Source organism: Rhyacophila brunnea, unplaced genomic scaffold, assembly GCF_057557595.1.
Source record: "Rhyacophila brunnea isolate RB1 unplaced genomic scaffold, BYU_Rbru_1.0 scaffold_22, whole genome shotgun sequence".
NCBI lineage: Eukaryota > Metazoa > Arthropoda > Insecta > Trichoptera > Rhyacophilidae > Rhyacophila > Rhyacophila brunnea.
The window spans coordinates 36,128,343-36,142,085 of record NW_028232882.1 but is presented as its reverse complement, the minus strand read 5'-3'; the positions used below and the strand labels follow the sequence as shown (position 1 = coordinate 36,142,085).

The window sequence follows — 13,743 nt, the reverse complement described above, 5'->3', positions numbered from 1 at the left end:
TTATACTCTACCATTTTGGTTAGGCCGGTGCCTAGTTGTTTTGATAATATTTTGAATCGTACTTGCACAACCTGTGAACGTTTTAAAAAGTTTAGCTAGTAGGAATGAAATTATCAAAGTCCATGTAGTATGCAGCACAACAAATTTTAATCGATTACATTTGTCAGTTAGTACCTACCTACGTTTCTTGTAGGACTCGCTGTTGGTTTCCTTCACTCGGTCGGCCAGTAACGTGCCACTGAGCTAATATAAACTCCGCGAAATTAAAAAAAACGTTTTGTGTTATGCAAAAACTATTGGTGGCGCTTTCAGCAGTGGACTGTAAATTGAAGATGGTGGATGGATAACGGATCTAGGGGGGGGGGGGGTTACACAGTAAAGTAGCAATAAGATTTTTTTCTTTTTACTAAGAAATCAATAATGTTTTAGTAAATGTTTTATGTAATGTTTTAGTATCACAAATAGTAGGAAAATCCGTATATAAAACTTCAGATGTTTACCAGATTTTTAGTCACGCAATCATTAATAATAAAATATAGGTAAATCCATTTTATATTCAGTTGATTTTCACTTTCCAAAAAACACTTTTCAGATTTATCCATTTTTTTTCTACGATACTATGGTCGCCGCATGTACTACCATGTCTCATTCCCTTTCCTTTCTTTATTTTTTTAACAACACAATAGGCCATGGGGCCCAATGACACTAGTGTAATTCAATCACACAAGCTTTAAGAATATTATGACCTCATCGGGAATCGAACCGAACGGATGAAAGGCCAGCGCCTTCCGCACTGGACTGCGAGGGCCCTCCTATTCTTATCACTACCTTCACCATCAAAATAATAATAATTTACATCCGAAATACCTTTACAAAATTACATCAGTATATTCTGACTATATATATATATATATATATTATAAAAAGCAGGTGGATTTTGAAAGAAGCTAAGACACTCGCAGCGCTCACTATAGAGCCACGGAAGCTAATATAATCACTGTTTTACATTTATTCATATAATTTATATAGTATAATATACTCATTTATGAATAAACATTTGCATAACCTTTTCAGTCTGTTTCCTATTATTCACCTGTTAGCATTTTATTTGCGGCTATAAATCAAGCTTTAGAAGTAACATTCGCGTTAGGCGGGCTTTACAAAAGGTGAAGGTTCTTATTGTGGTACGCAATAATATTATAGTTTAGGTAAGTGCTTATCAATCGCCTTGTAACAAGGGGCGCTTAATTAAAGTCTTCTTGTTCAGTCTGTAGAGTGTTGGTAGGCATAGACTGCTGAATATATTATAATATATTATATGCCTTCTCCTGAGCTCTCCACATCTATAATATCAGTCTGGCGGCTCTTCCAATATCATCTGTCTACCTAGTAAGAGGTATTCAAATACTTTAATGTCCTGTTCGGCGCCTTCTTCACATTATTTCCCTTCTTGAAATTTCAGACGAAAAAATACGGTGTTCATTAATAAATCATAGGTAGGTATGTATATTATGTAACACATTTTCTTTTTTAAAACAACGTTTATTCATATTGACAATAGTACGACATTCATAAGTAGGTACATATATTAAGAATACTATCGGTACTATTTATTTTACCATGTTCAATCTTTAAAAAGATCCATATCATGGCCATTGACAGAGTGAAGGTCGTATTAGAGAAATGGATGTTCGCCAATTGCTCAACATATTAGGTCCATACGCTGGGTCCAAATGCACAACATGTTTTTTTTACCAAACCCGGGATTAGACCAGAACAAGACGGGGAGACGTTACCATTCATTTAATATTAGGTAGGTTGATAATTTTAGTGCTTATCTGCCCGTTTCTATGATTATATCGAAAAGTATAACTATTATTTTAGAGAACATGAAATTTCTAATATATTATGTAATGATTGTAATGTATTTAATCAACCTTTGTGGTGGAATCAAATACACAGTATCATGAAACATTACATCCGTCCTGCGGCGGAGTAGCATGAAGACCGCAGAATTACGAGTGATATTGGTGGGAACCTGAAAATGGATACTTACTTGTATCGACGGATTTTAAATGAACCCACGAAGAAGAAAATAGAAAAGAAGAATTGATTATCATTATCATAATAATCCTGATTTCTTATCATTAATACAAACTAATACTTAATATATTTATTATATATAATATAGTACGTACATAGTTTTAAATACATGCCAAATGATCTTCTTTCGGTATTGTCAATAGCGTATTAGTAGTGTACGCAATTGGTAATCTTTACGGCCAAGGTTCGGATCTGCAAAATTGATGTGGACAAACAACGTATTCAACGTTAAACACAATATGATTAGATACGCATTATGTTTGTCCGTTTCAGTTAAGTAATAAGTAATTAATTAATTAATTGTGTAGAAATGGATTTGTTGAGTGAACGTTTGAAAAGTTTTCCGCGCGAAGAAAATGAACTTCCCTGCGAAAGTTCGCGAACACAATGGGTCGTTCCGTCCTTACTCGTCGAACAAAAAAAAACTTCCCAAATGAAATGTTTCGTGAAATTTTATTCGAACAAATCACAATTCCCTCGGCCGAACGAAGAAAGGTCGCATTTATTTTATAACCGTAAAACAGCGTTTTCCAAAATTTCAACGCTTGAGGTGACACTGCCAACCACCAAAACTTCGGTAAATTATTGTTCCCCAAATATCTAGGTAGATACCATAAAAATGTGACACTGATAATGATGTGCACTATTCGCACATAATAATATGTAGTGTTATTTTTAGCAGAGAATGATTATGAATTTTATATCAATCGTAAATCCTTTATATAGAGTAGGTACCTACCTATTTACTGTTGAATAAAATAATTCTAATTTAATTAATAATTAACTAAGTTCATAATACTATCAACCGAAGGTACTTGATGGAATTTAGTTAACTACTTAAGCAATATTTTATCGTGATGGTTGTTTGGTTGTTTTACCTATATTGTAATATCGCACATGTATTAGAAAAGAGACCTAACTCAGTCGATTTTCAGTTATCATCATCACTGGAACCTCGCTAGCGCCATATACATGTGCGTATATGCGAAAGTATTTTATTTTATTTTTTATCCCTAGATTTCACAAGTGTCACTTTTCCACTGGGCCATGTTTGACGTTGTATGAATTTGAACAGTGACATTTATTTAGTTGCGTCGCTTTTCCAGTACGCATATGTGAGAAATATCTTCAAAACGTGAACTGTTTTTATTATATTTTTGTCTCATTGTTTTGAAACTACGGAGAATCAAAGATCGAATAAAAACTAAAATGTCTCCTGAATAATTGCAAATTTTGAGTTAAGTCACTTTTCTAATACATGTGCGATATGTATATGAATTATTTCTGCCCTACGCGCCCCTCTTTGGGAATCCGCTGGATCTGTACTCTGTAGGTATATTGTACTATGTATAATTTTATGCGGGTTGAAATTCAATGAAGTCGTCACATTTGCGTATTCCCGATGAAATTGTTTGATACAAAACGGACGAAAATATTCTTTTATTCGTCTCGCAGGTTTTTGTTCCATAAAAAGCAATCGCCTTTTCGACCTTTAACTTTTTATTTGTTAGCGGCTCCCGAATCGTCGCCTAAGGGTCGGTGCGCACCAGCCGCAAAACGAGGTCGATGCTCACCGGGAAACCGCTGCCATCATTGTAATAATATTCATGTAATTCTTTCATTATCATCTAAAATAAAACAGTAGGACACTAAGTATATACACACAAGTATAGCCTAATTTAGAGCGAAGAATACAATAAACAAGGCTGGAGCCCATAGATGACATTATATATTATTATGTAGTACATACCTAATTAAATGTAAATTAACAGATATAGTATTTCTTATATAGGAATATTACTAAATACTGTGTTAAGGAATGTTAATTCTAACTTAAACCCTGTCGCATATACAAACTAGTCTCGACTCTCGACTGTAACACGTCGAATTTGTGGTCATTATAGGTAATTAAATGTTAATTTCTAAATGAGAAAATGCAAGTTATCATACTATACGTTTTTCCTATTTACACAGCACTCCAACCCTCAAGTAAGTTGTTTCCATACATTCTGAGTCAGAATTCATGTTCATACATTTGATATTTAATCATGACAATCAAGGTCTGAACACAAACGAACCATACGTGCGAGTGAGAAAGCATTCCGCACGCTTATATTCTCGGCAATATGCGTTAGACTATGATAGAAGCTGTACGGCTGAATTAAATATTTCTTTGTAAACGTCGCTGGTGAATATGAATATTGATTTGAATGAATACCTACAGTCATTTAAAAACTGCGAGCACGTATTGCTGAAATTTATTGTTTTTATGTTTAATATGAAGTCAGTAGTAATTATTTTTAGTTAATTTAGTAGAAAAAATTGGTACCTGTACTGAGAAGCAACGTGATTGTATAACGTTTCATAGTTAAGTTAATAATAATAAAATTGAGATTCGACTGTGCGTTATACGCAAGATTCGCGGCTTCATTTTGCCAAACAATACCGACTCTCTTTATATTATTACTCTGAGATTACAATACAGAGTGACATACTATGATATTGTACTATTAATTTTATCTGTAGATGTCCCTAGTTTATCACATTATTTCAATGCATAGGTATTATGAATGGGATTGAAATTATTCTTGTAATTCAATTACTTAGATAATATTATGTATGTTTATAATTAGTCTAGCTTTCGTACACGGGCCCCTGCCACTGGCATCAAAGCAATACAAAATCATGTTACTATTTGTTTCTTTATTAAGGGGGGACATGCTCGTCGAAGGTCAAAATTGAGTTTTTATTGTATTTTCAAAACATGATCCTGGACACTCCTTAAACGTTGTAGATGATCTATTTATAGAATTTTGAAGCCGTATTATCCTTTAGAGTTATTTTAAACATTTGATGACTGCATGAAGTATTTTTGTTACATAAAATAGTATTCTTTTAAACCTCTCGCTCTAATATTTTAGAATATAGTCATATTTCGGTACATAACTGTGCAGTGGTGTTAAGATTTTTTACATTTATTAATTTTTAAACGCATTTATTAAACCATTAGCATAATTTATTACGAGATAATTTTTGTAAAATATTCACGATAAAAAATTATATTGCTAATCTCTGTGATCCCAAATTTGACAAGAATTAGGCATTTTATTATTCAAAAAATCTGCAAGATTAACACATTTGAAGATGATTCTAAAGATATTTATTATAAGCTATGTCTTGACCATTCAAGTGTGATAAACATTTTATGAATAATGATTGTTTTATAATAATTATTGACCTAAGAATAAGGTAGTGTTTTTTTGAAATACGCCATTTTTTTTGTCATTCCCCAGTGGTTAAGCTACAACATACGGCCGTAGCCATACATTGACAAACTATAATTGAAGTAGGGAGTAAAATGATATTGACGCGCGTGTTTGAACATGTACCGTTTTAAAAAAAATAAAAAAAAATTCGGTTAGGTACATGTTCAAACACGCGCGTTAACATAATTTTACTTCCTACTTTAATTATAGTTTGTCATTTTATGGCTACGGCCGTATGTTGTAGCTTAACCACTGGGGAATGACAAAAGAAATGGCGTATTTCAAAAAAACACTACCTTATTCTTAGGTCAATAATTATTATAAAGCAATCATTATTCATAAGATTTTTATCACACTTGAATGGTCAAAAACATAGCTTATAATAAATATCTTTAGAATTATCTTCAAATGTGTTAATCTTGCCGATTTTTTGAATAATAAAATGCCTAATTCTTGTCAAATTTGGGATCACAGAGATTATCAAAATATTTTTTTATCGTGAATATTTTACAAAAATTATCTCGTAATAAATTATACTAATGGTTTTATAAATGCGTTTAAAAATTAATAAATGTAAAAAATCTTAACACCACTGCACAGTTATGTACTGAAATATGACTATATTCTAAAACATTAGAGCGAGAGGTTTAAAAGAATACTATTTTATGTAACAAAAATACTTCATGCAGTCATCAAATGTTTGAAATAACTGTAAAGGATAATAAGGCTTCAAAATTATATAAATAGAATATCTACAACGTTTAAGGAGTGTCCAGGATCATGGTTTGAAAATACAATAAAAACTCAATTTTGACCTTCGACGAGCATATCCCCCCTTAATATCCTGTTCTATAAAAATGTATGACCGTCTTTCAAAAATGACGTGTAAAAGATATTGTAACAGAATTTGCATGACACATCGATATCGATTCTCAGGATAGAGGAAATAGAGTGACAAATCTCCTCTATTTTTTTTTTGCGACTTATTTTAATATTGACATCGTGATTTATTTTCAATGCAGTTCGGCGGAATACGCCGGCTGGGATAATTCACGGTTATTAAGTCGGTGTAAAACAGGCGTACGTTCGCGATTTGCTTCGAGGAAATCGTTTAAACTTGTGCAGGAAATTAAATTATAAAGAGACCAAACCGAGATGCTCATGCATTTTGTTATTCATATCGTGTTGTGTTCAGAGCAGACGGACAACACTGCAGTTTGAGTGCGTCGACACAGATTTCACTCAATTATAATCGGATTTGTTTGGAATCAAGTACGTGCGTCGACGCACTCGAATTTCAGTGTAGTGTGTCTCAGCCCTAAAGCTAGACATTTTGCACGCGATGTGCAGACGAATTTCATACTCATTGATATAGCGAATAACTTGATGTAATGTCTGTCGTCTATAAGCTGGCGTTCATGTCACATCGTTTGCTGACGGAAAGCATTGTGCCATCGCGTTCGACTGTTGCAAGTTTTCAATGAGAGGGAATGCAGTGTTAGGATGCTGAAGTGAGGGGAAACCGCACGCCAGCTTATAAAAGACAGACTGTAGTGTTCATATATGTAGATAAATCCTCTAGATTTACCATCATAAATTGTCCGGTGTTCGAATTTAGAACTAACCTCATCACAGTATAAGAAGTATTGAATGATTGATGTGTCTAATGTTAGCATGTGGCGCCCTCGGTCAGCCTACACCTTATACTGGTGGATCACCTACGAAATAGTTCGACATAAATTTCAACTAATGCGAGATTTTTTCATAACGGTCACACTATTATGCCAGCCAACGCAACTGGCACACAGATATGCTTTGTTATACTGTAAACTTTGTAATGACTATGTGATAATAAATCATTTTTGAAAAATCAGTGTTCATCCTGACAACCCTCCTTCACCAAAAACATTCCACCTCTTCTTTCCCACGACTCTCCTGTATTCGTCCTGAGCCAGAGGGTGGTTTGTTAACACATAAGTGTCTATATAGTGCGATCTAGTAATTAATATTATCGATCGTTGAAACCGTTCCATCGCTGTAAGGGCCCACCTACCTATCGCTGAGGTTAAGGGTAGTGTGGTGCTCTAATGTAGGGTTTCCCAAATTATACACGGGAGTTATCATTTAAGTATATCAATCATCATTTAGGTATCACATCAAGTTGTACGCACAACCATATATTTAAAATATTTAATAGCCCTGAAACAAACCGCCGCATGCGACTTTGTTTTACTATTAATAAAATAATGTGTAAAGTGCATTAGCAAACTAACCAAGAACTCGGTAAATAGATTTTTGTTTGCTTCAATATATCTGCCGCAGAAATCATTTAAAAGTGGAAACGTGGCGAACTTTTTTTTTTTTTTTTTGTAATTTTGATTTCCAAAGTTCCAATTTTTATGAATGCCTTCATTTTGTCTTTTTAAATCAGTGGATGCATTAGTGGTCCTTGCATTGATTTATTCAGTCATTTTTTTTTTTAAATGTCAACCAAATAAAGTTTAACAAAATTATCGTTCCTAAACAAATTTGCTTCAAATTTCAACATTATCCAACTTTTATACGACTGTTTTTTATGTAGTTTATAACTTACTAGTGGCCGTTTGATAAACTATGCATTTGCAAACTGCAAACCTGTGGCTACATTAATTGTGTTAAACTTTTCGCGCCTCCCAGTTTGGAAATCGATTATCTACATATTATTATATGCAATAACAAAAAGATGTGCCAAGAGACAAACTTGCGTAAATTGTCATTACTGCAGGGTTCTTTTTCTCGCTCTAATTGTGATATTGATACATTGTCGTTTTTGTCCGTGTCCGGTGCTTGACATCAACAGCAAGCGTCTCGACGATATACATAATTCGACGATATACATAATTTACTTTGTAACTCATTCTCATATTGTATTATGCCAGGTGCAAGCATTTTCAGTTTATTTCCATCCATAATTATTACTTGTTTCCTTTTCTTGCAAGTCACGTTACCTACAATGCTTATTCATTATTGCGTATGGCTTGAGATGCATTCAGCGATAAATTTCACAAAAAAGAATCGTTGGGGCGGTTATTTTATGTCCCTAGAAGCAAAAAGCACTGAATATCTCAAATAGATTGGACATTGGTTAATAACCATAGTTTCCTTGTCTGTGGCTGCTCTGAACAACTATGTAGTGATGATCTCGGACTAGTCTCCGATATTCTTGAACCAGAACGCTCTTCAACTGACAGTGCATCGCCGGAAATCTTCCCTTGGTGATAGGATGCAGAAGTTGATACTCTTCGAGATGCCGCTTGACGAAGGTCAAAAGATTTTTTTTAGACCTTTATTTGAACGCAGGGCTTGATTCACTTTTTGTATTTTAAAAACTAACAATCACCATCTGCAAATTGTATTCTTAGTTTAATGAAAAACGTTGAACTTTCTTTTTCTACTGGGTGGGTTATTCTAAATAATCTAAATAGTTAACACGTTTCCGTTTGCTTCAAAATAACACGAATTTCTCTCGGAACAATTCCATAAACAATGCCGTTATTTACAATAATAATTGTTAACATACCGCACTGCGTCTTACTTGATCTTATCGGATGCATTTGGAATCAAGTAAGACCTGTTTGTTAACTGTGTTAGTCAACGACATTTGACAGCTCGCGGTTAAAAAATATCACGCATAATAATTAACAGCCTGAATACGACATATACTTTGTTATTGATTTTGGAGTTAACTGATAATAGTATGTTAGAATAGCCCTTACAGGATCAAAACTGCTTCCTCGTGCCAGGCTATCAGGCAGTGAGGGCTGAGGCTGAGGCTGCGCTGCTGGCTTATCCACTTCCTAGAAATCCCAATGCCCACTATCAATTATTATAGTCAAGGCGTGATACGACCTGAACATCGTCGGCTTTGTAGACACCAGACACCCATATATTTTCAGTGATACTGGTACTGTTCGGTTATACCGGAGGCAGCGGAAAACGCATTTTGAAAATAGCCGATAAACTGGATTATTTGTTAGGTTAACCTAACCAAACCTAACCTAACCTAACCGAACCTAAACTAACCCAAACTAACAAATAATCCAGTTTATCGACTATTTTCAAAATGCGTTTTCCGCTGCCTCCGGTGTAACCGAACAGTACCGTGATACTTTATGCGTGTTTTTTTTAAATTTTATATCGTTAACTTTTTTTCTCTCAGATTGTTCTTTGCTTTGTATTTTTATTATAACTTGATTATATTATGATAATCTGAATTATTAGTTTGTCATGTATACAATATAACTACGGTTTAAAATAGACTAAACAAATCGAGTTAAAATATCCCAACGTAATGTTTAATGTATACTATTTTCAATTGTACACCTGATAATTAGGCATGCTCCCATGTCTCGAATCACCTCCATCCGTATCCAATTTGCGCGGTGTTCAAGATCTATTTGAGCCGTTTAGTTGGTAGGTTTTGCCCCGACATCTGCCCGAGAGCCCGAAATAAAATATAAATGGCTGCCAGTTTAGCCACAACATTTTATTTTATATTTAATGGATGGGTATTTTTCCTTCGCTAGCCCATCGCTGTCATCTCATCTGTCATACTGGATGGGCGGTTACGGAAGTAATGCCCGGTGCATACGTAACGTTACTTTATTTATTTCAATACCACCGTTGAGACTAACGATCCCGAGGGAAGTGTGCCACTGTGGCAGTGACGTCCTTAGACAAAATGCCGCCCCTGGGCAACGTCATCATAACGCCCCATTTTTCGTGTCATTTCTGGTCACCAAGGACGTCGAAGGGCAACGAAAGTAAACTAGCCATCGCGAACCTGACAAAAAAAATAGTCCTGTTAAACCTTTTATGTTAATTAATACATTTTATTTCCAACCAGTGAGCTGATTTTTTTATGGAAAGATATTTTCATTATTGTGTACTTTTTAGCTATTTCTATATATACCATATGATGCTCCTCGATTTGCCGGCCTTTGAGTAACTGCAGCCCCCAAGCGACGCTCAATCTGCCTACCCCTACGCGACGTCACTGCACTGTGGTATATCATTGAATGTTATAAGGGTGCTTGAAGTATGACCTTATAGTCGAGTGGGTTCAGAAGAAATTCTTGGGACTCCTTTACTTGAGGTTGTATGGATACTATTCGTGGCTTTATCCAACTGACTTTATCTTATGTACCTATGCTTACATACTGCAGTCTGCAATTTAGAAGAGATTTTATATCAGCTGTGTATTTTTTCGACTTATACGAGGTATAAATGAGAACTCTGCCATTCTGGGCAGTATTGTCCTGTATGTCCCTGATAACTATCTTAGAAATAGGGAGCATCAGCTGTTTATTCTCCCAAGGTGCAGAACCAACCTGCCACAGGTAATGCTAATTTGGAGGGCGATAACTATGTTCAACCAAATTACTTCGGGTGTTGATATATACCACTTGCGTGAGGGTGAGTTTAGGCGGACGCTAGTTTATAAATTCTTAAAATAGGGTCTCCTTAACACACTCGGTGTACTTCTTTGAACTTATATTATTTCAACCATTTTATTACCTTTGTCCAATATGCACCGTCTTACTGAGGTTCCATGTTTCTTTTTTTGGCACAACTTTGGTTGAACGTTATTTACGTATCTATTTAATTATATCTATAATTTTGTTGTGTGTACGCCGTGCTTTGGCACTGTTTATCTAGTTTAGTTCGTCAGTGTCTTGTGTAGATAATATTTAGTGAAATATGTAAGCAAGAAGTTAGTTACGATGCTTCTGTTCTCGTGTTTCGGTCTTAAATGGATGCCTATTATTTATTTTTGTCTCCCTTTTTTATTTAGATGAGTGACAAATGTGAAGCCATATTTTTATGCTGCAGCTATTTTTAATACTGCTTTAATTTTCTCTTTCCTTTGATATTAATGCACAGGCGCCATTCCTGTGGGTCTATTCTATGCTTATCGACCGCTAAAGTGATAAAGTGAAAAATATTATCAAACTTAGGGTAGGTTTGTATCAAAATATTAGCACTTATTGTAACAATTACACGAAGCCGGTTTTTATTGTTGCAATAAGTGCTATATTTTAACAGCACCTATCTTGCTGCTGTTAAAATATCGCACTTATTGCAACAATAAAAACCGGCTTCGTGTAATTGTTACAATAAGTGCTAATATTTTGATACAAACCTACCCTAAGTTTGATACTATTTATCAATTTAGTGTTCGATAAGTATAGAATAGACCCACTGAACTATATTGGTTTTATTTTTTACACCAGACGTTTTGTTCACCAACATTTTTATAATGATAGTATCTTTGTAAAATCGGATTATATAATTTTAAACCGGCATTCTTCTTCTTATTGTGCCATCCCCTAGTGGAGGTCGGCCACCATCAAGGCGATCTTATCTTTGTCGTCTGCTACCCGGAACAGTTCAGTGGAGCTGCACTCGTACCAATCACGGAGGTTCTTAAGCCACGAAATGCGGCGCCGTCCTCTGCTAAGCTTCCCATTGATCTTTCCTTGAATGACAAGTTGGGGAATGCTGTATTTTTGTCCTCTCATAATGTGGCCGAGGTACTGTAGTTTCCAGGTTTTGATACTACGTAGAACTTCTCGCTCCTTCCCCATTCGATTGAGAACTTCAACATTTGTCACCCGGTCAGTCCAAGGAATTTTGAGGATGCGCCTATACAGCCACATCTCGTAAGCTTCAAGTCTCCGTGACATCTCTTGGTTTAGCGTCCATACTTCCATATCATAGAAGAAACCGACATTGATCAAGTACAATATGGAGACAGAGACTTATGCGACGAAATTACGAGAAATGAAAATACGTATATACACATTTCGAAAAAAATACCAATTTATATTATACTTATACGCATGGCCCCCATATTCTGAAGTGGGCCCCCCTACCCATCACTATGGTTAAAGGCAGTGTAGCGCTCTACAGAAGCGTTTTCCAAATGGTGTTCCAGGTAAAATTAAGGGCATCGGTGTATTTTTATCGATTTTTTGTATCTTTGAATAAATCCACTTGAATTGTGGAGTTTTCGAATATCGACACACTAATTTAAATTTTCATCACAAATCCACATATTTTAAAATGTTAATATTCTTAAAGTAAAATAGCGCAGGCGACTTTTTTCCATTGGAGCAAATTTGTGATGTGTGTTTATCTCACTTATCAGGTCAATCCGCCACGCCAGCCACCCAGGCTAGAGCCTCCCCTCGTGGGGGCCATGCTTATACGTATGTGTCTAGAATCGTGCAACCCGTCTCCAACACAATCTCAGCCATAAAGTCAGTAGAATAATTACACTGGCAAATAAATCGTGGGTGGGTACTACGATTTACAAAGGCACTACTTAACAGTATCTACTCATATCAAAGAAAACTAAAATAAACCTCTCAAAATCCTCATCAGACCCATGGAGCGAAGTGGACGGTTGAAGTCTATTTATATTTATAAGGAAGATATTGCGAAAGGTAGCCTGAGACATACGACCAAAATGGCTGTCATCCAGCACGTGGAAGTAATAAGTGACTCCATCGGGTAGGCCGTGTCTCTAGGATGGAAGACACCCAGCCATCTAAGAGACCCTCTTCAATAAATCGAAACGGCAAAAATAGGCTGGAAAGACCCCGTTTACACGTGCATGGATTTACTGCTGAATGTACGTATTATCGCGGCCATAACAAGAAAATGCACGTGTAAACATGTATTATCATGCAAGTTGTCAGATTGCATGTATGTATCAAAAAAGTTCGGAAGTTTTTGAATTTTCGCGCGACAGATGGGATTTGTTTTATATCTGCGCCTTTTAGTAGAACGATAGTGGCGAGCCTGCCGGTAAAAAAAACGAACTATACCGCGCAGACTCATTTTGAGGTTAACCGACTTTCACGACCTGTCAAATAGTACTTACTATAAAATGATAATATCCCTTACTCTGAATGAGATCGGCGAGATAGTTAAGCACTTTTACGTGTAGTTTTAAATATTATGCACTATTGCTGTAAGTAAATCCATGCACGTGTACAGGCGCTATTAGTCTGCGGTGATTGGATCGTGTAGAAAAACACGCAACACCCTGAGGCTAAAGCAGACGGAGGAAGTAGAGATGGCCATGACCCACATTGTGTTATAGTAACGATGATGATGATGAGAAATTACTCGTGAATTATTTTAATTAATTAATCAATACAACAATCAGGAAAATAATAACTATTATTTTAATTTAATAAACCGAACTGTCAATTCAAATGAAAACTGTTATTAAAGTTTTTGAAAGTCGTTCGGTTATTATTTATTTTTTATAATTACATATTATTTGTCAATCAAATGTAGTTTAAAAGTCGTCCGTACAATAGCG

At 35.3% G+C, this 13,743-nt stretch overlaps 2 protein-coding genes across 3 annotated transcripts in view; one reads left to right on the top strand and one right to left on the bottom strand.

The window, feature by feature from the left end:
- ckn (CRK like proto-oncogene, adaptor protein) overlaps nt 1-13,743 on the top strand; it is a 214,130-nt gene that overhangs the window by 172,465 nt on the left and 27,922 nt on the right. The window lies entirely within an intron of this gene.
- Nucleotides 10,835-12,756, bottom strand: LOC147070510 (uncharacterized). Its single transcript, XM_085949788.1, has 2 exons — nt 11,611-12,756; nt 10,835-11,300 (listed from the first exon to the last, which is right to left on the bottom strand). Exon 1 carries the CDS (start codon nt 12,119-12,121, stop codon nt 11,738-11,740), a length of 384 nt encoding a protein of 127 aa, XP_085805914.1. The 5' UTR covers nt 12,122-12,756; the 3' UTR covers nt 10,835-11,300; nt 11,611-11,737.

Coding starts and splice junctions, on each gene's coding strand:
- LOC147070510 (XM_085949788.1), bottom strand. CDS start 12,121: ATGGAAGTATGGACGCTAAACCAAGAGATGTCACGGAGACTTGAAGCT.